Source organism: Crocodylus siamensis, chromosome 2, assembly GCF_052110815.1.
Source record: "Crocodylus siamensis isolate JL-2025a chromosome 2, ASM5211081v1, whole genome shotgun sequence".
Taxonomy (NCBI): domain Eukaryota; kingdom Metazoa; phylum Chordata; order Crocodylia; family Crocodylidae; genus Crocodylus; species Crocodylus siamensis.
The window spans coordinates 125691807-125716266 of record NC_143396.1 but is presented as its reverse complement, the minus strand read 5'-3'; the positions used below and the strand labels follow the sequence as shown (position 1 = coordinate 125716266).

At 40.0% G+C, this 24460-nt stretch overlaps 2 protein-coding genes across 5 annotated transcripts in view; one reads left to right on the top strand and one right to left on the bottom strand.

Annotated features, from left to right (window-relative positions):
- AIMP1 (aminoacyl tRNA synthetase complex interacting multifunctional protein 1) overlaps nucleotides 1–6426 on the top strand; it is an 84929-nt gene extending 78503 nt beyond the window's left edge. For all 3 annotated transcript variants that reach the window (XM_090036752.1, XM_090036753.1, XM_090036754.1), the window contains exon 7: nucleotides 6176–6426. In XM_090036752.1, coding sequence (XP_089892878.1) covers nucleotides 6176–6342 — 167 coding nt within the window. In that variant the 3' untranslated portion in view covers nucleotides 6343–6426. The remainder of the gene's footprint in view (nucleotides 1–6175) is intronic.
- An 864-nt stretch (nucleotides 6427–7290) lies between these two features.
- On the bottom strand, nucleotides 7291–22556 carry GIMD1 (GIMAP family P-loop NTPase domain containing 1). Of its 2 annotated transcripts, XM_090036756.1 has the most exons (4): nucleotides 22428–22556; nucleotides 22030–22096; nucleotides 17730–18151; nucleotides 7291–8807 (listed from the first exon to the last, which is right to left on the bottom strand). In XM_090036756.1, exons 3-4 carry the CDS (start codon nucleotides 18120–18122, stop codon nucleotides 8550–8552), a joined length of 651 nt encoding a protein of 216 aa, XP_089892882.1. In that variant the 5' UTR covers nucleotides 18123–18151; nucleotides 22030–22096; nucleotides 22428–22556; the 3' UTR covers nucleotides 7291–8549. The 2 variants fall into 2 exon arrangements, with proteins under 2 accessions (XP_089892882.1, XP_089892881.1); XM_090036755.1 differs by lacking the exons at nucleotides 22030–22096; nucleotides 22428–22556 and adding an exon at nucleotides 20032–20169.
- Between the last annotated feature and the right edge of the window lie 1904 nt (nucleotides 22557–24460).

Here is a 24460-nt window from a genome sequence, read left to right as displayed (position 1 = left end):
AGAAGTCTTATCATTTATATATACGTTGAAATTTGAATAATTCTTAATTCTGCTCTCTTAAAATAACCTTGTTTTGCTTGTCTTTTAAACATTAACTTTATTTGTAAATTTGTAAATGTACATATATTCACAGTATATGTGTAAATTTTAGATGTGTACAAATACACACAGAGGTATATATGCATATATGTGTATGTGTTCATGCATATAATATTAATTGTAACGTTATAAATTTGTCATGGATCATGAAAGGGAAAAATATTTTGTCTCCCTCATGAGCTGGTAAAGTAAAACATGGAGCTGGTGAAAGATGCTGCATAGATAGCATTGTGGATTAGTTTCCTAATTACAACTGAGGATCCAGAGGTCTCATCACTGTTCTGGGAGGATGTCACCTAGTTTTTTTTGGTTCTGTCCTCACATGAGTTAGACCATTCTGATCACTACAGAAAGAATCAGCCTTTCCTCACTTTTTTGCATATGTTCTTAAACATGCATCAAAAATATTGCATCAAACTGACTGGTACAAGATAATCACAGTGCAGTGCACTTTGTTACAATGCATCCTGTTAGTTCATGCCTGCCAGACTACAGTCTGAAGTAGCATTTCAGTAGCAAAATAATTAGAACTGCTTTTAAAGAGACTTCCATTAGTTTTTTAAAAGTCCTTTAACTAATTCCTTCATAAGTTATTAAAAAGTGTCTTCCTAGTGAAAATCAGCTATGTCAACATTTATTATAAAATTGTTTGCAGGTCCTCAGGTATATTGATATTCTGTTTCTGTTCTATTGGTATTCTATTTCTGCTATTCTGTTTCTAGAAAGCCACAGTATAAATTAAATGTGGTGTGAAAATTGCACTTCAGAACTGAACTCTGAGGCTTATGCTAGAAGGTTTTATATATTTTACAACTATTTCCTCCTGATAGGAAGCCAGAGATATCTGTGGAGCTTTAATAGTTGGTGCCAAATGAAGTCTTTTACAGCCCATTAAAAATTTTAAATCTCTGGTTCCGTAAACTTTAACTACAAAATATGGCAATTACTGCCTACTGCACAAAGGAGAAATTGGTAGCTATGAGAAAAAAGGCTATAATGCTTGTCTTTGATAATGCACTTCTTATGCCAAAGCATACAAAACAGGCACTCTGGAGTAACATGAGGGAAAGCTAGAGACCACTTGATTTTTAAAAGAGCTTCTTTTGCTAGTTCTCAATGAAATACTTGATTTTTCTTGTTAGATAGTCCATGACAGAAATGATGTATTTTTAAATTGTAGTCTGATCATGGGTAAGAAATGGCACACAGCAGATGGAAGGAATTGTGCATTCCTCTTGTACGTAAACAGCATTTATAGAATAGTTTAGAGGGATCTTTAAGAATGAATAATGTGAAACTTCAGATAAAATCCAAATGCAGTTTTTGAATGCTTGATGTGGTCCATCTTTTAAGCTGAGGGGGTGACTTTTAGTAATATTTATTAGAGTATTGACAAAGAATCAACCAAAGGTAGAGGAAACCATTGTGCTAGACACTGTACAGACAGATGCAGTGGCCTGTGCTCCAAAGAACTTATTTTCTAAATCAGGAGTGTCAAACATATGGCCCCTGGGCTGGATCCTATGCACTGGTCCCTACCTCATGCACTGCATGTGGTATGTAGACTGGACCCAGTGCTGGACTGTACAGGGGGGTGGTCTGGTCTGGCCCGCAGGCTGGGGCAAGCACCACCTGGGCTTTAGAGCCATGAGAGTGAAAGATGCCTCTTCAGGATACTTGTGGGGCTGTGTAGGGTCTGGAAGGAATGGGGTAAGGAAGGATTATTGGTTTAATCATAATTGGGGGGGTAGTGGAATGAATACACATGCATGCACAATATGGATATCCAACATAGGGAGTGTTAATTGATCTTGTGGGTATGGGTGTAAAATATGTACATATAATTTTGAGTGCTTGTTTTTAAAAATGAAACTAAGTTAACCACTACTAGATTTTAATTTGTCAAACAATGTAGGGTTGATTGATTTTTTTTTTCCCCATCCTCTGCTATCTAGAAGTTTGAAAAAGGGTAGTGGAGGCAGTGAACAAGCTGACAGTTCAGAATGAGTAGTCAGGAGCTGTTTTCTACATCTTTGTCAGTTCAGTAGTCATTTACACCTATGTGGCTGTGTTTCAGCAGTTACTTTGCTGCTGCTAGTTTTTATTCTTTTCAAGAATGATACCTGCCCTCATGTCGGCTTCCATCATTGATAAAAATCAGGTCAGAATTCTTTGCTGTTTCACATTCTAATTTATGTCTGTTGATGCTGGTGTCTGTCTAACTGTTGCTACCAAGTCTCAGAAATATATTTTAAAGAGGTCTGTGTTCTTTCAATTATTATAACCTCAACAAGGAGGCAGAAAAATCAATCTAGACGGCAACAGTGAAGGCAATAAAAGCAGGCAGTAACTGCTTTAATATTGTAACCTTTATGCAATATATGGCCTGTACCTTAGGTGTGTTTTGTACTTATATAAACTAAATGTGAGTGTTATCTGTTGTTGGTCTATCTGCTAAGAAAATTAGTCATGTTAGTGCCACTGAATGTCCAAGTAATTAAAAGATTTTGCAGATTTTATTTTCAAACCTAAACAGTTGTTTTAAAAATGAAACATCTTGTCTTGAAACCTTAGTTGAGGTGTCAACATCAAATTAATTCCCATGAAAATGACTGGAGTTTCAATGTCTAAATCTTTTTGGTTTTGTTTGTCAAAAATCTCAATTTTGTCTCTTGGCTACTGGTCTCATAAAAGGCAAGGTTAATATGCTAGGTTAACATTAGCATTATTGGAAATATTTGGCTCACATTCTTTCAAATTTAGTTTAATTTCAAAGCTACCTTATAACCATTTAAATACTGATAATTTTTTAAGAGAGGAGTTTCAGACTGAGTGTTTGTTTTTCAGTCGTTGCAATTAAAATAGAAGCAACAGCTGGGTCTGATTCTAGTTGAAATTCTGAAAGCCCGTTCTGAAAGCAACAACAGAAAAGTAACCCAAAACAGTCCCAGCTGTCCCAAGTCAAGCAGCGTGGTCTGAAGTTTAAAAGTAACATAGGTTGATATTGTACATGGTGAACAGGAGTTTTGGGACTTGGGACTTGTTAATTTTCCATGTTGTTTATTGTAGTTTTTGTGGTCATATGCTGTAAGATTTGATACTTTTTTTCTTTTTTTCCTGAAGAAACTGGAGAACTTTCTCAGATTTATTTCCCCTCATTTTTAGACAATGTCTTGCTGAAAGATGGGCATTCAGATAGAGAATGGCTTGTATCCGATGTAGTTGCTCTTAGAAGAAGTATAAAATTAACTTTACAAAAAGATTAACAGTTTTACAGCTAATTCACATATTGTCAAGATTTTGTAGCTTTAAAAAGGAGCTTTTACCCATTAAGTATTTTGTAAGGTTTATTTTCTATTTTAGTGGAAGAATCTAATTGATTTAAGCAAAATGATTCCTGAATACCCCCTCCCCTTCCCACACCCTGTTTCCCAAAACATATATTTCTGATCATTACACAGTTTGTGGTAAAATCCTTCCTTCTCTGTAAAAATAGCTGATGCTTTAAAAACTGTAAAATACAGAAATGGCACAGCAAACACTAAGTATGTTATATGAGACTATGGTTAACTACTAGTTTGGGTCTAAAAATCTTTGGAGTTTCAATTGTTTGTTAACCAATTATAGAACAAAATTCAGATTGTTCTAGACTTGCCATGCAGTGGACAGTTTCTGTAAATGGCTTCCTTTAATCAAGACTTCAGCATACACATTTTTTCAGTCTATAAGGTACATCTCTACCCTACCTTCTTCCTTTTGCACAGTTTCACTCCCTACTGCTAAGAAATTACTATCACTCATGGAAGGACTATCTTCAGTTCTAGGTTTGTGGGTATTTTCAGGTATAAATTGTGTATTTTTTGTTTGCTGGTTGGTCACATCAGATCCTATTTTCCTTCCTATCTCTGGTCTCATAATAGCACTGTAACACCCTAGGGTAGATTCAAGTATGAGTCACTGATCTGTGGCAAGATGGAAAGGTCCCTTGCTTAGCTAGGAAGTTCTTTCTACCACTTTCTCTCACCTTTTGTTTTATTACTTCTGATCACCAAAGCTTGGACTGTTCACTATGGCCTATCTAATTTGGTTATTTGGCAGATTCAACAAGTTTCATAACTCTGAGAAGAGAATGAGGAAATCATTAAATCCTTCTGATGTTAATTTTAGTCCTGTTTTTTCACAGATAGTCTTGTAACATTTTTCTCTAATAAGAGAAAGGAGTACCAGGGGGTTTCACATAGGAGAAGACGCAACACAGCTTTGATCGTGACTACACATGGTGTTTATGCTGATCGATTGCCAAATTAGTATACTACATGCAGATTATTTAAATGGCACACATTTGATTTAAATGTGCTGGTCAGCCAGTGCATCATAGCAGTAGAATATCTTCCTGAGATAATTTACTGAAGACTTCTTCAATAGCACAGTTGTCCAGTAAGACCTTTTTTGTGGGATGTCAAGCACTGAATAGTTAAGATGTAGTGGGAAGGCTACATATAGTATTTTTTTCTTTTAGCACAGAGAATGTCACAGTTTCACTTTAAGAGCTGGTAGCTCATCAATTACTTGCATCGGGTTTACTATACCAGCTTGTGCACTACCTGTTGGAAATCTAATCCCTTCCCCATAACGTTTTTTGGCTTGTTAAACATAACATTTGAAATTAATGTGCAACATTGGAGCTAAAGTAAGGTTCCTAGCATTTTCAAAAATATATCCACTGAAATGGCAGGAATTCCTTTGGAGGTTCTTTATTAAACATGAGCCCTAACCCTGTGAAAGTACTTATATTTTCCTTTAGACTCTTCTGTCTGCTAACTTAAATTTCTGAAGAAGGGTTAAAAATACCCCAAGGCATCATGACTGAGTAACTTAAATAAAGGAATCTTGTTTTACTTGAGGAGGATCTGCATTGTATTATTAGAATTTAGAACTGAAATTCATTTGATCTTTGCAAAGGAAAATAAATGGTACAGTGAATTGGCTGTCAAGCTTTATTTAGATCATGAAGGATGTTGGCAGGCAGCAGTTCATTTGGTATAAATCATGTTTAAACTAGCAGTAGAGGAGCCTGTTCAGGTTAATTGTGGGTTCCCTTGTCTTTTTCATAATGGAAAGGCAAAAAAAATGCATGCAGGAGGAATATGCTGAAATTGTGTGAAAAATTTTCATTATTCCAGTCTTGTAACTTTCACTGTTTATAGCACTAGAGTGAAATTTGGAGGAGGAAAAAGCTAGTTAGTGTGGTACTTAAGCAGTCTCTATTATCATAGTGCTGGAGCTTGCAACCATCTTTAATATATAAATCTTCAAGACAGGGAAGGTACTTACGAGGGCCTTTTTTAAAGATGGAGAGTTGAGGCCTAGGGTAATAGCCAGATACCTGATCGTATACTAGGTGTTCAACTCCAACTGAAAAATCTTTGTGGAGCTGAGTCTCCATGACTTGCCCAAGGACATACAGAAGGCATGTGGCAGAACTCAGACTTGAACAGGATCTCCTGAGGCCAGTGCTGTAACACCAGTTTCACCATCTGTATCTTTAAAATTTGAGTGTGTTTTAGATTTACTACATTCATTTTTTGTATGCCTCTAAAACCTCTGAACTGTTGCAGCACTCACAGTGCAGATCAGCCAAAGTCTGCACGAACACTGTGTTCCAGCGATCACTATCTACTTTGTCACATATTTATTTAAAAGATTGGGAAATAAATTTGGTTTGTTGATTCCCCCCCCCCTTTTAACCCAAATGTTTACATGACAACTTGTTACTTCCTTTTAACCAGACTTATGCACTGTTCTTAAGTTAGTTACATAAAACTTTCCTCTAAAGACCTACAGTCATAACAAGTAAAGATTGTGTAAAAATTACCCAACCCAGTCATGTAATTATGATTTATGATAAAGTAAAAACTGTCAAGGAAAACGTGTCAGATATTGGTAACCAGCATAATCTCAAAGGAAAAAAATGTACTGTGCTTTCTGTCATGTGCACAATCATACATACAGATCGTACACTTTCTTATATTTTTGTATTTGCTTACTTGATTTTTTTTTTTTTTTTTTTTGACAGGAGAGCCTGAAAAGGAACTTAATCCCAAGAAAAAGATATGGGAGCAGATTCAGCCTGACCTTCATACTAATGATCAATACATTGCTACATACAAAGGAGTTCCATTTGAAGTGAAGGGGAAAGGGGTCTGTAGGGCTCAGACCATGGCCAACAGTGGAATCAAATAAATAAAGCCAATTGCTGAAACCTTTTCAGTGGTTTGAAGGAAAGCTATGTGAACACAATAAAAATGTGAATATATTCCCCCTGAAGGCATGACTGGTTAATTTTTTTGTTTGACCTCTTCTCAGATATTCAGATATGTACCTGTAGCAGTGTTAGAAGTTACCGTTTTCTGTCTCCTTGAAATTGATAGATTCGTACAGTAATGTCAGCAGTTGCAGGCAACCCCCGCTTAATGCTGTTTCATTTAATACTATAACGCTCATTTGAAATTGATACCTGATTTCACTTAGTGCTCAGCAAGTTTCATTATAACACATGCAGTCACCATCTTGGGTCATTAAAAACAGTTGTGGTTGCCATCTTGGGTCGTCAGATACTTTCTGTTTCACTTAACGCTCATTTTTCAGGAACCAATTAAGAATGCTAAGCAGGGGTTGCCTTTATTAGCTAGGCAGATACTTGGGTCTCAATACTGAAAGCTATTCATCTAGCACAAGGGGTGCATAAGCCAGCTAACAAATTTTGAAGCTGGTGAGCTTCCTGCTGAAGCGGATGGAAAAGTGTACTATGCTCTTAGACTTACAACAACTCTGGGAGTGGGGCCTTGGAGAGAAAGATTATTCTTTGTCCTTTTTGAAATCATCTTCTGTCTGCTTTGCATAGAGTCTGTGCCCCTAACAGTGGGTAAGTGAAGTTCACTTCCTCAGCATGTACCTTGATCTTCTACAGCCTGTCTGTTGGCTATATTGCCCAACTCTGGGTAATCTCTGACTGAGTGCAAAGGTTTGAACAAGACAGACAAACTTTAAAAGCTTGCACACACAATTTCACTTTTGTAGATAAAATCAAAACCAGTGCATCTACCACTGTAGTTTCAGTCTTTAAAGCAAAGATTCTGTGTTGCTGGAGTTCTGTTCCTTAATTATTGAATTGATGCCTGAAAACAAAAATAAGAGTGAACCCATTTTTATTTTCTAGTGTCTCCATCAAATTTCTTTGGACATAGTAACATTTTATACAAAACACATACTTCACTGTAATAGGAATAGCTAATCATTTTTAATATTTTAGACTCTGCTGTAATTCATCACATTATGATGTTAAAACTAGCCTCAATTAATATGATAAACTTAAATTGATAGTTTTCAAAATTCCTGCCTTTTCATGGATTGACAACAACAAAACTAAAATCAGTTCACAAGTAAACTTTTAAATAACCCTCACTAACTGATTAGGTACATTTCTGTATGTCTTAAAATCTAGCATTTAATTAATTTGATGTCTACCATCTAACCACTTAAACAATAAAGTTAAAGTTAATTTCTCAGTCTCTCTGAATTTCCTAGGCTTTGAACTCTATCTAGTAAGCTGGAAAAACAGCAAAAGGACAAGGATATTAAATTAAAAGAAACCAGTGCAAACGAGATGAACAGCTGGGTTTTTTTGGTTTTTTAAGATGTGTTTGTATATGTCTCTATACTGTAGAATAACCATGCTAATTTTGTATACATGTGGGAACAACCAGAAATAAGTAGTTCTTTTAAATGCACTGAAAAATCTTTAGCATTTGGGAGCCAACTATCTTATCAACTATATATCTAATGAGGTCTTATTAAACACACATTTTTGAGAAATTCACACTATTTAATTTAATTTATTAGAAAACATTGAGAAATTTACATCAAGCAACTTTCAACATTCAGGATTTGAAAACTCCACAAACCATGGGCTTCAGAGGAATTTGTCTCTGTAAAGACTGCAGTTAAAAACAAAATGTAATAAATGCTTCTTCCACTAGTGTGCCACAGCCACTTTGGAGTTAGAATGTGGCAGCATGCCAATGCATAGCAGCATGACAATAGTTTAGAGCATGCACAATCTTTATTTTTCTCAATCTTGCACTCCTGAACTACAAGATAAACATGTTGTATAGTATATCTGTGACTAAGTACATAATGGCACAAAATTAAAAGCACCGTTTGTAACTCAACCTATTATTTGAGTGTGTCATGGCTTGTGGATACCATGGTTATAGGCATACTATAAATACTAATAATAATTACTTTTGTAGCCTAAACAGTTTATTTTATCTGTGGTAAAGAGGCATAAGCATTGGTTTGGACATGAAGACACCAGAAGTATTCATGACTAGGTCTTCCCATTGAATTCTTTTCAATGCCTGAAGTTATTTCTTTTTGTCACTGCTTATCTAAATAGAAGTTACCTGGTAACTGTTTTGTCTTATAAAATCCATAATTTTCCTTAAGATTGTTACTCTTTTCTGTTTGAGTGCGTGTGCCTTGTTGTCTACAAAAATATATTTGTGTTGTACTGAGCTCAAGAGTGTTAACAGGGTATCTGAGGCAGCATGCAAGTACTTCTCTTCACTAAATCCAGCCTCTTCTACCTTGTCTGTATGGGTAAGAAAGACTGCAGTAAAATTCTTCCATGTGGGACCCAGAAGTTCCTGTAATGAAAAACAAATTTCAGATAGTTATCTTTCCATGTTCCCTCCTCCTGTCAAAGAGAGAATAGTTATGTATTAACAGACCAATATTTGTTCCGTTTCTGGCAGAAAGCCATTCATGTAGATTGAGGCTACAGACGGAAGTTACATTTGTCGTGCGATCATCCCTTGAAAGCATTCTACAGCCACACCCTTACAAAAATGCACGGCTGCAGAGCTTTTTAAAAATCCATGATTGCGCAGCACATTAACCCTCATTATATGACAGTTCAGATTAAGGCACTCCAAAGCAGGGTGCCTTCATTAACTTCTGCCTGATTGGGTGGCTGGGTTCAGTCTTGTGGGGGGAGAGGGTCTACCTGCCCCACTCCAGCATAGATGTTTGGTGTTGGGTTGGGAGGGTAAGGGGTCAAGCTCCACTTTGATGCTTGAGCGCAGAGCAGAGTTGGGTGCTGGGGTGGGGGTTCTAGGGCACTGATCCCAGTACCTGGGGTCAGACAGGGGCAGCTTTGGGTCCCAAACGCTCTAATCTTGATACATCTGGCTGGACTAGGCTGGCATGAGGTCCCAGGGCCCCAATCCCAACATGTGGGGCAGGGAGGGGAAGGAGAGGGAGCATGCAGTCTGGATCCAGGTGTGCAGACTAAATCCTGGGGCGCACGGTCCAATCTGGCCTGTGGCCTGGCCTTGCACCACATGGCCACTGTGTTAGATGATACTCACTTAGATATGTGTTCACAAAAACTGTAAAATTAGACTGGCATAGGAAGTCCTTAATATTGCAACTAGTCTTTGGCTGGTTGGCATTTCATGGTTTATAATTAGCTGGATTCTATTTCTGCATGCATGTTGTGTTCAAAAGATGGGCAAGAATCAGGCTTCACATTTGACACCTCTGTTTTCTTATTTATTGCCTCTCTGCTTTCTTTTGCAAGTAGGATTCATGCAATCCCCCTCTGTGAGGATAATGGTTCCTGAGTTTGGATTGATACCTACTTTAAGAGAAGTCTAATTTGAATTCAGGTTGTTAAGAATCACTTTTCCAACCATTTGTTCTTTCTTTTAAAATTAAAGAATGCAAAATACTATGTATTGTATTTACTCAAATCTGAGAGAAGGTCCCCCCACATTCAACATGTAAGGGAATACAAGTTGTGGGAGGGGAGAAGTGGAAGGGGAAGCAGCTGTTGTGGGTTTGATTCTGGCCTCAAGCCCAGGTCAGGGCTGTAGTCAGAGCTGCAGCAGCCGCCTCCCCTCCAATGCGCACACACATACCTGCCTCCACAGCCCTTGCCCATCTCTGCCTGACCCCTGCAGCATCTGCCCCCTCATCACTTATCATCAGCTGTGGTTCCAGCTGCTGTCCCAGGGTCAAGTTGCTACCTCTTGAACTACTGATTAGAAGAGGCTGCAGGTAGGGGGATAAAGGCTGTGGGGAGCAGGCGGGGAGACAGAGGCTGAAGTGGAGGGGCAGAGACTGCAGGGGCACAAGCACTGTGAACAGGGAAAGGGTGTAGGTATGGGGGACAGGTGGCAGGGAGAGAAGGGGGTGATGACAGGAGCAGACTGCTCCCTCTCCTGCTGCCTGCTTTCCTGTTGCTGCTTTCCTTTCTGTGGCTGGGCAACCCTCCAATAAATACATACATTTTCTACATATAGAATCTGATCATTGGAGTGTCATCTTAAATTCAAAGTCATCTTGGATTCTGGTAAATGGCATTTTATATGAAGGCATCCCTTCACTCAGCACTGATATACAGTCACTTCTAACCATAATAGTTAAATTACATACACAAGAATCTACAGCAATATCTACCTGTCTGATCTATCTATATTTATATTTAAAGATTAGTTAACTATTTTGGTGAGAGGAATATATATTTTTTCCTATTAAGTTTCTTAAACATGTACCCTTAATATCTTGACTACCACTGTTGAGTACCAGCTTCATTTATAATATATATATAACATAAATGAAGGCTCCATTTATGAACAATTTAGTTAACATTATTTTGGGATACAATGGATTAAAATCCAGGGCAAGCTACAAAACTGGTTATTAAGCATCCCTGGTCAGGGGATCAGATCTTGCTGCAGAATAAGCTTTCAGGAGAGATGAGATTAACTCAGAATTTGATTGCTAGCTGATCTTACTGTATGCTTTATTTACCTCTGACATGAAGCTTTCCTCAGTAACCATCATGGCAATTGCTACTCTTACCCTCCAAAATAAAAAATTACACATGGAATTTCTTAAACTAAGACAAAGAAAAAGAATCCATGATCTTATGAATCCTTGTTATTCTGATTTAAATTTATGTGGTATAATATAAAAAAACTGGAAAGAGAAATTCTAAATTCCATATTCTGATTATAAATTGATTCCACATTTTCAGATTCAATTTTAGGGGGGAAAAAAACTGTTTAGGATCAACATAAAGATACCTGATAACTATAGGTAAAGTCATTCCTTTACAAAATCCCAAAGAAGAATCAAAGGCAAGGAAACCACCAAAGAGAAAAAAGGGATGGGTTTGTATTATTATCTGAACTAACTTTGTAAATCTCACCCTGGATTTCAGTGCTGCAAGTTAAACTGATATCACTAATTTATTTGGCATAAGCCACTGAACATCTGCTAAATAAAAACTACTATCAACCTTGGCAGATTCATGCCAGAGCTAAATTAATAAGAGAGTGGTGATAAAATGTGATACATGTTCATGGTCTACCTAGGAGAACTGCCCACCTCCCAGCAGAAACTAGGGCCGTGTCCACATGTAGCCATGCAGTATGTGGCACTGAAGACGCGTCTTCAGCATTACATACTGCAAGTTCAGTTATCTTCGGATGACCACAGGGATATCCAGAGTCAAAAAAAAAACCCACAGGAAAAAAAAGGTGTGCGCACAGCAGCAGTGGGTTCCACCCAAAGCGAGAGCCACACTGTGCTGCTGGCCAGGCTCTGTGCAGCAGGCTTGCTGCCGTGACTGCAGCCTCGAGAGGCCCCCAGGATCCCAGGTAAGGCTGCTGGGGCCAGACCAGTGCTGGCCCCAGCCTCCCCTAACCCACCCAGGGTAACTTGCGGCACACTAGAGAGTGCATGGTACAGGTGTTTCCTGGGGACAACTAGCAGTGGCACAAGGTGTACTGCCGCTACTTGTCCCTGGGGAACCAAGCGTCCACACAAGTCTGGACATGGCCTAGGAGCGTATAAGTGTTCATTCAGTTTCTCCAAGAGGAAACATGCCCCCTCTAGGGGAAAGATATTCCAGGTTGACACCTCAAAGAAGTCCCTAGAAAGAGATTCTCTCAAAGAATGAATACCTTTATGCTCCCTTTCCCATCTGATCCAGGAGGAGAGTGGAACAGCTACCTGCTGTTCCCCAACTCCTCCCCAGACCAGGGACTGCAAGACGGGCAGTGCAGGCAGCAATTTCAAAGCTGGTGGAACTGGAAACTAGGCTTGGAGTGAGCATCAAACCTGGTTCCAGGTAACCCTGGCTTCCCATTACTGCGTATGTTGCCCTGCTAGGTGGCATGGGTGGCTATTTTAAATATTACAGGGCTGGGGAAGTTCTCTCTGTCTCTCTTCCAGTCCTGCAGGCTTTGAAAGATGTATGACCCCCAACTTGGGCCTCATATGTGATGATTTTTAAAACTAGAAATCTGAGAACTGTGGTCAGAGAGCCTCTGGTTCCCCAAGCCTCCGGCTTTAAATCAACCCTTTAAATCACTCTTTAAATAATAATTTTTTAAATCAGTGATTTAAAAGTCCAGGGGTCTACCTATTGACACCTTACAGCTTGTCCTCTCCCCTGCCTGGAAAGGTGCTAGTGGGCTCTCTTAAGGGTAGAGTTGACCCAAGGAACAGCCCTTTAGTGCCCCTTCCTGAAGAGCCCCTAGAGAAATTCTCACTACTAGAAATGAATGCCTGTCTGTAACTTTAGAAATATTAGAGATTTTTGGCAAATCTGTATTTCTCAACTGTTGTGATCTATAATCTATTGTTATCACAAGTTAGGAAATCTCCCAGCATTTGTGCAGTTGTGTAGCCTTAATACGGTCAATAACACTTGTCTAATTTCGGCTGCATACACAAGTTCAAATGATCTGGGATAATTGTTCTAGCTTTGTTTTTCTAGTTGAAAAACTTACCCAGAGACCCCTGAATAATTATTTGAGTGCTGAGCCCCTGGAAAACAGAGAGCTTTTAGGGCTAATGCTGTATAACCAGGGCCCACCCTGTAGACACAACACTGCACACCTTGATGGCTTCCTTAGTCTGCCTAGAGACAGGGCTCCCCTGGACTATGACCATCTGATTGGCCGAGCCAAATCGCTCTGGGTCAGCCTGCATCTCCCTACAGAATTGCAATAAAGGCATATTCTGCTCTCTGAGTGTAGTCAGTGACAGTCTGCTGGAGGGAGGTGGGCAACTGCGCTATGGTTTTTCTTAGAAGGGAAGATGTACAAGCATTCACTCTCCAAGAAGTACCTCTCCCAGGGAGCAATTTAACTTGGGTTGCTCTTGGGTTATTTTTCTCCCGAAGTGGCCATTTTTGCTCTGGGAGAAAAATCATGAACATTTGTATACTTGTGACTTCTACTGGGAAAGCAGTGAATCTCCCAGGAGAAACTAAGTGTCTGTATGTGGCTAAGACATTTTATGCTGGTCATTCAATCCCTTTTCTATATTGAAAGCTTTTAATGCCATGTGACTAAAAATGTTAAAGAATCCAATAATCTTATTGGTGCATGTGGCAGGGGGCAATCTTTCAAGACCAGGTCTCATATCAGTCCACCTACCTGTCATTACGGGGTAACCCACCCGATCTTGCCTGCCACAACTGTGTTGTTTGCAAAAAGTGATGGTAGAATGCGAGGGATTTCCTAGTACTGTCCTGATGCCAAAGGGTGTTATCTACAGCTCCGAACCTCCTCTATACCACAGCCCATGCCTCGCAGATGGCATCCAAATTAATGTTACTCCTGGTCTGAGACTGGAGCCAACTGAATCCAAAGCTGAGCTACACACACACACACACACACACCCCCTCTCCCCAGAGGCCTCTTCCACTCCGCCCCTCTCTCACTGGGGCCTCTGACATACTGCCCATTACTGGGCCACACCCCACTGCCTTTGCTCCTTCTTGAGCCATCAGGCTTCACTACTCCCAGACTAGCCTCACCACACATGACCTTCGGTTCCTGTGAGTTCCCCTACTGTACATGGTCCAGCCTTATGCCAAACCCTGGGCTACTTCTGCCCTAAGCCTCTCACCAAGCACAACTTCTCACAGAGCTGGTCCTTGTGCTGTCCTTCAAATCTACTCCCATTCATCCCTACTCAGCATGCATCCTTCAGGCCTTCTCACACTTCAGCCCTACTCTGTGTAGGGCCTCCTAATGTTCTGCACACTACCCCCTCTGAGGTCTTCAGGACCTCATTTCTGCTGGGCTCAGGCACCTACATGTGAGCATATCTGGTCCCACTACTCCCCCAGCTGCCTCCAAAACCCACCCAAAGATGGGGATTGGGGTTAAGGCGCCCTCCTTGCCTTTCATTGGGGTGGTAACTGGCCTGGCATTTCCTGGGGACCCCCATACCACCAGGAGCCCCACCAGGCCACCCATCCCCAGCAGGGTATAGTTTTAGGTCATGCTCAGGACCCAGAGCCTCCTGCAAGATATTCTATACAGCAGCTCAGCCAGGCAGTATTTTTGCCTGCACTGCCAGCAGCAAACTGCTCTGTTTATATAGGCAACAGTGGTTTAAAATGGCTGCCACAATCAAGTGCTTTCTGGCTGCTTGACTCAACCCTTAAAGTGGCAGGCACTACCAGTGCCCTGCCACAGTTCAATACCAGCATGCATTTCTGCCCCTGATATGACCTGCCTCTTCCATCAACTGCTAAATGAAAGGAAGGGATAGAAGGGTTAACCCCAATTTCTTATTACAGCAACAACGCTGTTATCCGGCATCCCCCCGGGGAATGGGGGATGCCGGTTAATCAAATTTGCCGGTTAATCAAATTAACCACATCAGTGTCCTGGTGCACTATGCATCTGTGCCAGTGTGCCAGGGGACAGGGAGGAGAGCCCCATGCAGGCTGCTTTGCTCCAGGGCTGCGGTCCACAAGGAAGTCTCACAGTTGGCTCACAGCTTCTCCCGTGTCCCTTGAAAGATTGACAGATGCCAGTTAGTGGAGCTTTCTGGTTGGTGAAGTGCTGCATAACACAGCATTTGCTGTACTCATTTGCTGCTCTGAGCAGACTGGAGGCAATATCAGATTTTTTTATATTGCTTTGTAAACATACAAATATTTTTAATATGAATAAAGGCATACACTTTTCATTTTTCAGTATTCCTCTAACTGTAATTATGGTGCATCCTGTGTGGGACTGTAAGTCCATTTTACTCCTCTAATAATCAATCAACCCATGCTATGCTAATGTGAAGTTTAACACCTAAATAAAATAAACTTGTGGGTCTAATTGCTGGAATGCAGCAATTAGACCCACTAAGCAAGAAAACTCCATCATATTAAGCAAGAAAACTCTAATATATTGATATTGAAAAGTCAGGTTCTTTCCTATTTGTTACTTATAAAGTGCAGATTGTAAGAAAAATTCCAGAAGTAGCTACTTCCAGCATGTAATGCACTTAATGTGCAGCATGCTTTACATTCAGAGGAAGAGGAAAATATCTGCTAACAGTGCTGAGATGCATCTCAGAATTAAAGCCTCTAGCCTTCCATTCAGTTCACTAGACCACAATGGCAAAATAAAAAATCCAAAAAGAAATGTAGGTTATATGTAACAATTTAATAATGGACTGCCTTCATATGGTGAGGCTCTTTGCCATTTATCAAGAATAGGTCATGATTGCTGAAGGCTGTTCCTGGTTCCAGCATCATTTTGGAACAGGACATTGTAGTATAAACACAGAACACACAAATTTTCCCAGGACGCAACCAGCTGTCCTGCCCTATTTGTTTGTGGTTGATGAAATCATAGCATCTGGTCTCTGAGAAAAGTAAATCCCCCCCCCCCCCCCAGCCAACCTTTACATCAGCAGAGAGGCACAGTTAAAATCATGGAACAGAAGTGGCAGGTTTGAATTTAATTAAGAATGGGCGGTTAGGTCTTTTAGTTAATTTATTTCTTAATCTGGGGGTGTGCAACTCATTTGGCCCTGTGAACCAGATCTGAACCATGTGACTGGAAGACCTATCTCAAGCGGCAGGGCAGTGACTTGCAAGTAAAAGGACCTCCTGTAGCAATGCCACCCTCCCTCCTACCCCTACCCCCAAAAAGCAGCATTCTCCTGGTATCTGAGAAAACATATTTTAGACACCAATAGAACAAGCTAAATTCTGAGATACATTTTTAAACAGAATGCTATTTGTTAGGTCTGTCTGTGCACAGCAAGTTTCTGGTAACTTTTATAATTGTGTCCCACTATGAAACGGCCATCGTCTTATCATGAAAACATAGAATTGAAAGTCTGCTGCTCTGGATTCTTGTCTTAAGTCTGCCACAATTGTGTGAATGTGTTGCAATCACTCAGTGTCTTTTGTCTCTATTTTTAAAAAGGGGAATAGAACAGTGGGAAGCCCTTCTGTGTGGTAGCTACCGCACAAATCAACAAGGAATAAAACCCGTCCTCAAATGCTTATTGGTGGCAGAAGAAACTGACAGGACAGAAGGATGGCAAAAAAAATCCTGCCCCAGTGTACACTGATAGGCTCTGAGATGGATACAGGAAGCCTTTTGTGCCCCTGTGGGATGTTGGCTCTGGGTTGAGGGGGAACACGCCCAAGGAGACATCTGATACACCTAAGAATTAGCTAGAGCCCAGGAGAAGGAAATGCTCCCTGTCCATGAGTAAGAGATATTGCAGCAGCTTGCCAGCAATTAAGTGGCCCATTCCTGATAAATCTATGTTATTGTTACTAAAAACTGTTGTACAGTGGGTGCCTTCTTGTCTCCCTATGGTGAGGCACAGGGGTTTGAAGCTCATAACTAGCACAGGTAAACCTTGTCAACTGAATGAGGACTATTAATATTATAATTGGTTGGGAAGCTTCAGAAAAGTGTGTGTAAAATAATGTATTGCTTTCTGTCTGTCTTTTGTGCAATATGTATTATAATAGAGAGGTAGATGATCTGAGCTATATTCCCAGTTCTATCCAGAAAGTACCTGATGGCCATCAGGTCCTTACTGGTAATTCTCTATGCACAATTTCCTGATCTGTTAAATGGGAATAATTCCTATCTCAGGGGGAGTTCTGAAACAAATTCTTTTTATGGTGATGCTTTGAGTTCATCAAATGAAAGCTGCTATAAAAATGTAGAGTATGCATATTACATTACTATTCACAGCAGTAGCTTCAATCAAAAATTAAAAATGCCCTTTTAGATAGCACTTTTATAACCACTGATAATTAAAATTTCTATGCACATTTGTTAGGAAATGCATATGTGCAAGAAGGAGGAATTAAGTGGATAGTCAGAGCTTTATTAAAGAAATTCCTGCTGTTTTCTTCAATTAAAACCTGTTAATTCTTTACTTGCAAACTTTTAAAGTACCATTTTCTGTTCAACAGATCTAGATCAGTGATGATAAACATCAAAAAGCAATGAATGCAAGTCCTACTACAAAAGCAAACCTTTCTGAATGGATCAAGTGCATTCACAAGCTCATTTCTGCTCAGCAGCTTGTAATTGATAACACTGTTAGATATAACATGTGAAGTGTATTAATGCCCTCAGTTCTGGAGGGAACAAGTTTGAGTTCTGAGTTGAGTGGTCCTTGTTAAATTTTCACCTACTCCTTTTTTTCTTTTAGTTGTTCCCCATATAAAACAACTAGGTCTGAACACAAAATAGTTGCCAGTAGATACGGAAATTTGTTACCTGTAGCATCTGAATTGTGTGGTCATTCTCGTCTTTGCAAAGAGGCAAGTCAGCTCTCAAGACTAAGAGGGCTAAGTGAAGGCCCTTATCTCTGAAGTGTTGATCCAAAGCTGTTTTTATGGTTTTCACCACCTGTTCTTTGCTCAGGCTACTATGAGAATATCCTGGCGTGTCGAGTACATGAACCCGAAGAGAGAGTTCACAGCCATTTCGCCGCGTGATGCCTGTGATGCGACAGCTGCGTCCAAAACTGCAAGATGTAGTCACTGAGCTGGGGGACAGGTGGCTGTCAAAGTCTGAACTCCCCAGAAGGCTATTCCCAAGAGCACTTTTGCCACTCTGGGTCCTTCCCAGCAAGAGCAGGTTGACGGTGATATCATTATCATCAAGCATTGTAAGTGCCTTTGTCCTTAAGTGCGTGTCTGTCAATGCAGAACAAGTTCTATTAATATTTGTTTTCAGCTAGTTATAATACTTCTGTAAGTCAGTAGTAAACTGCAAGAATTACAACCTATATCAGTAACCGCACTTGGATCAGAAAGACGGTTTCCCCTGCCTTTGATTGATTCTAAAGAGCACGCTTCTTTATTCCTGCTGCCCTAGAAAAGGAGACCTAAGCATGGTACTAGAGCAGACCTAGTGGGTCTCCCATATTGAAAAAGATGGAAAAAACAGGTGGGAGTAAGGAGCTTATAAAAAAGATAAGAGCAAGTAAGGAAGGAAGGTGACCAACCAATGTTTGAGTAGGGAAAATCACAAAGGCAAGGGGGCTGGTTGCCAAAGAAGACATCAAGAAAGGCAGGAAAGTTAGAATGGAGATAAATATGTTCTATAGCTTTCAAATGCCCCTATTTTGTTAGTTAAGACTGAATTTGGCCCTAGAAACGTGATGGTGTGGGAAAAGCAGCATAAGCCCCACACAAATTTTGGAAAGTGGTTTAGAAAGTTTCTTCCATAATCTGCAAGGTGTTCTGGCAGGTCACCAAATTATATTGTCAGGCGGAATGGAGCCCATTTCTGTAGGCCAAGACAAAAAGGGAAAATTAACACTAGTCTGGGATTTTACATTTGACAACCTCATGCCACAACAGAGTTCTGTCCTAAAATTGGAAATGCAGGCTGACTCCAGAATAGAGTTTTCTGGTCCAGATCAAACTCCACTTCTTTCTAGGGTGGTGATAACAGAACAATGTCTGGTCACTGCTTGTGTTTCAGACTCTATAGGTTGGGTAATAAGAATCAGTGTAACCTTTTAGGCTCCTATACAGTACCCACCACTGCTAGGGATGGGAGAAACAAGGATGGAGAGTGGAAATGGTAATGTGTTCAATGCACTAAAGTAACCACCAAGAAATTACCTGGTTCTGGAGTCTTGGCTATTATCTCAAAACAACTTTAGCAGATTTTTGGAATTCAAAGAGAATTATGATTCAGGGACATTTTGAAAAAGGTTGAGTCTACATTGGGGAATAAATTGTTGGCTTCATATTACATAGACACCTGAAAACACTGGAGGGTTGCTCAAAGTCCTTTGGTTAATATTCACTATACACATTCTAGAAAGTCTGTGGCTGCTTTTGAATGTCATTTCCTATCATCACATATTTGTTTAGGCACTGTTGAGCTTGTAGTTCAATATTGCTCCATCATCATTTGAACCAGGCTCAGAGGAGCCTTCTGTGAAAACTCAAGCAAGTGAGAGGTTATTAAGCTAATACATTTGTGTTAAAGGGGACACTATATCCTTCATGTGATGATCTTCCTTGAAGAGTTCACAATGTGTGGAAAATGGATGGTCTATCCCCTGACTATTAAAGTAGATGGATTAATTGAACTTTTTTTTAGTAGCTGTCTAATAATCTTTATGGAAGACATCTGGGAAAACAGACATCTTTTTATTAATTTGACTATCTAGAATTTTTTTAGGTTCATTTTCTGTAACATATTAATAATCCCTCTCCCAGCTGAGATTTGTTAGACCTGTGCAGAAAAGTCTTCCTTTTTAAACCCTGTTGCCTGCTTTGTATGTATTATGCAGGCCTCTTTGCCGTCATGAGTCTGATTTTTTTCAGAAGTGTTGAACATCTACAGCATTCATTGAAGCCAGAGGGGAAAAGGTTGATGTATTACAGTCTAGCATTAGGATTATATAGGAAAATCACAGCAGATCAGGTGCATGTTCAAACTTGTATATAAAATTTAAGTATTGTTTTTTATCATAAAGGCTGGCATTTTTTGTTGATATTTTTCAAGTCAGTCTGGAGATCCTAAATACTTAGATTGATAATGGTATGTCACTTACCTTATTCTTCTTTAAAATTCTTCCTCTACCAAGATATATTCCTATTCCATGTATGCTGCTTTTGAGTATGAACTTTGAAGTTGACAGTGGCAGTGTACCACACTGAGACTGGTATGTACTCTTTACTCTGGTTAATCTATTACAAATAGCTCTTCACTTAGGTAGGTCTACCCAATAATCAGGATTGCTTACAAACTTCCTCTTGGCCACCTGCACACTTGCAGCTTTGCATTTACTTACTCACTGAGACCATCTCAAGGCTATATTAATTCTATCAGTTCTCTGAACCAAAGCTCTTATTTTACATAGGGTTAAGGCACTTAGTGATTATTTCAACTCTACATTTTTAACTATGCAGAATTAAATTTCCATTGGGTGGGTTATGGAGGGGGAAGGTGTATTTACGTGTGCATACATGTTCTACAGTATTCTTATGATGAATTTTAATGGGTTGCCTTTTAAAGTAACTGCCAATGTCAAAACATGACTCGAGTTTTTTTGCACTAGTCATTAGATAAAATACAGAAAAGGGGCTGGGAACCAGAATGAAACCAAGTTCTCCCTGCTGTGATGTAAGTGCCCTAATGCCTAGGCTACAGACATGGTTACTTTTGTCTCTCTTCTCTGGCCAAATGAATCTCAAATTCCTTGCTCTATAGTGGCAGAGATTCAAAAAGAGGAGGTAAATAATGATACCCTTATACTCTGGGAGGTGTGGGTCTGAATCTGCTCAAAATGAGGCAGGAAATTAACTTAGCTCTTCCACTTCCTGGCCAAGTATTCTAAACACTATGCTAGTATCTCCCATCATTCTTGGTTTTTCTTAGAGGAAAGAGTGAGCCCTGCTTGGTTCTTTGAAAACCAGGTTGTAAGCACTTCCCTTATGGCATGGATTGCAGACTGTGGAAAGCACTGAAGACCTAAAGAGGGTGGGATTTAAGATGCCTTCCTGCCTTTGGCATTTCCTATTGTTTAAGTCTAAGCAGCTGCACTGTGGTCATACTGACTTTAGGCAGCTTCCTGCTCAGCATGCTGGTTGCTCTAAATCTCATTCTGACACTGACACATTCTCCTCATTCACTGTAAAGAGAGCCTAGGCACGTAGATAATACTAACTGTTAGGTGCCTCAATTCCTTTACTGGGGCTATCTCAAAAAATTTGTTAATTCAGAGTAGTCATAGTAAAGTAGTTTTCCTAACCTGTCACTGTACTACAACCTTTCTATGGAGAGAGTATCCCTTTAAATGGAAGAGTGATTGGGATTCACTTTACAAGATGATAGATTTTTTCAGTCTCAGTGGCCAGTGTGGCCTGAAACCTCAGCCTCCATTTCGATACAATAACGCAGCCCTGAGCTACCTCCATAGACCATTTCTGTATTGAAACTTAGCTATGGATTTCACACAGTATACTTTTAGTAATGATGCCCAATCGGGCTATTATCACGAAAGCAAGTTAGGCGCATTCTTGGCCAGGATGGTTTAATCAGGATTCTGCCTTTCAGCTCTACTTTCCCATGATGATCTGATGGTATTAGGAAGACAGGACTCTTCTTTTAACCCAGCCAGTTAAGTTGCCAGGACCCTGCTTTAAATTAAGACCTGTAGATTCACTGTGGCAAGTACCCTTTTCTAGCTCCAGGATAGATGTTGGGGACATAGATGCATTCACCTAGACAGAGAGAAAGCAGATGAAGGAGCCAAGACAGGGAAACAGCCTGCTGGGATACTTGGGGAATATCCAATCTCAGAGATAAAATGTAGGCTATGATTGACATTATTGCTTTTGAGTGACGGATTTCGCTAAACCCCAGGAAGTACGTGCTAACTTTGGGTCTGTGTGTGCTCCTGAGGGTAGAGTAGGGACTTGGCCCACTTGCAAGTATCTTGAACAGCAATGTCAAAGTAAAATAGGTCCTGATAAATCACAACGAAAACTTCACAGTACTTCTTCCCACCCTCAAAAAGGCATGTTTTACAGGATGTATTGTAACGTACCCTAAGTTGGAAGACATCTGGAAGATCTTATGACTGCATGGGTAGAGAGATTTAAGAAGTCTTCTTCCTGTGGGAATAAGACAGGGAAAACATGAAATTGATTTATATGACAAACATTCAAAACTCCTTGAACTACTTAGAAAGAGTCTTCCCCAAGGTGGCAGTATCAGCCTGTTTCACAGGTACTTTGAAACTAAACGGGTTCCCTTTCTCCAGAGATTTTCCACTGAAATAAAATATCAGAGATAAAATCCATTCAAATAAAGATTAATTATTACACAGATATTCCAAGTAGCAGTAGAATAATTTAAAGTTGAAAATAAGTATTTCCCAACTGTCACCTCCAAACAATATTTCTGCATTTTTTTTATGCATGTAGAGAATATATAGCATCTTACCAGGATTCAAGTAGTCATGCAATTCTATTTTAAAGTTGATGGTTACCAAATGAAGAGAGTCTTAAGCCTCCATGCCATCACCACACAATATCTTCCCCTGGTCTGTTTTGAGCAGGTATTCAGTTATGCTTAGTGTGGTCTTTGGTACTGACATTGCCATCAGGACTGTTATTCTCAAAACATAAGTTTGTAGAGAACTAGCAGAAGCATTTAGAGTACAATAAAGATTGCTTTGATGTTTTATAAGTACAGCACTTCTGGCTGTCGGGGAATGAGGAATTTCTTAATTTTTTGTTTTTTCTAACTTGTGTCAGAGCTCTGAATGGGGGAAGCCTTCTGTTGATTATTATTAGAGAAATGCAAATAAGTCTGGCTGGAATTTTCAAAAGAGGTAATTAGACCATCAAATCCAATTGGACTTAGTACCTGACCCTATCAAGCTCCTTGTAAAATCTCAGGCTAAATGAATAAAATAACATAATCTACAGGTACAACCTGGAATCTGTATTCCTGTTAGCTTACACTAACTTTATAGTTCACCTTAGTTATGTTATTGTATCAGCTGTTATTCTTTTGTTATACTTGTGTTCAGATCACTGACTTGCAAGTAACTTAATACTTGTTGTTGGGTTTGTTAATTTGTTTTCTGTGTTTGCTAGATTTTCCATATTATCTTAACCTAGGTCTCCCTTCATGACTGGTGTCTCCCACCAGACACTTATCTTTTAGTTCCCATGTACTCCCATCCCTTAACCTCATTCCATATACATGCTCTCATTTAGCCTAAGATAATGCCGCAAATAATTTAAGTTGTGCATTGGCAAACTTCTCTCACTGAGGGGAAACCAGTGGAGGCCATTTAATGGATTACCACACACAGATGCAGGCTCCCACCCTTCCTCAAAATTATGAGACATGCAAGGAGCTATACAGTGTCCTGAAAAAATATAATACAGTCCAAGCACTCCAAGAATTATACCTTCAGTTCCATTACACAATAAGAAATGTGTAATCTCTGTGAAGATTCAGGCAAGCCATAGTTTACTGAGTGAGAGATAAAACAGCTTGTTGCTACTCCCATTTCTGCTAGGATTATATCCACAGCCCTAGCTCTGTCCCAATGTGAAAGGAAAAAAAGTTAAATATACCAACAGTACTTCACAGCAAATTTTGCTTCATTTCTGCTAAGTCCAGTCACACCTATCAACAGTAGGAGATGATTCATAACCTCATAAACCTTTGACATGCTCCAGAGTAGTTTCTTTTTTGTAGGAATAGAATCATGTGTTTGGAAGGAACTTCAGTGATTATCTATTTCTCCTAACACCCTGCAGAGATGCAGGATTCTCTCCTCCTAACCCATGCAAAGCTTGTGCTTCTTCTTCCACTCTCTTTTTCACAGCCCTGGGCAATTGTCCAGGTTACCCACCCTTAAGGCTGGCACTGTATATGCTACAGGACAGAGGGCTGCCCAGCTTCTATGGCTAGGTGGCACAGTGCTGTGCCTGCTGGAGCAAAGGCTCTTGGGGAGGAGGACAGAGACACTCCTGACTATCATGTGTTAATGCTGCTGTACCTACATCTGCAGGATCTGCCACCAGAGTGCAGACAGCTGAGAAGAGTTAGACTCTTTGCCCGAACTCCCCCCAGCAGTTGGGACTCTGCCCAGGGCACTGCAGGAGCTTCTACCCTAACTTTGCATAAAGATGTTGCCAGCCCCTCCTGCTTCCCCATCTCAGTGAGCTGCTAATATTAAAATAGAAGATGTAACTGTGGGATAACAAGTGGCTGGAGTTGCTAACTCTGGTGACCTGAAATCATTGTGACAGTTCTAGTCAAGGTTTGTTTGGCAATATCTATTGTTGGACCAGCCCTATAGTTGGGAGAGAAATTTGACAAAGTTTTGGTCACAAACTCCTTTCCTCAGGGCAGAAACAGACTACTGAATACCAGGTAAAACAATTACTTTTGTTTAATTCAATTATATAAATGAAAATAGTCACTTATAGAAGGGGCAGAAGGCAGTAAGCTGT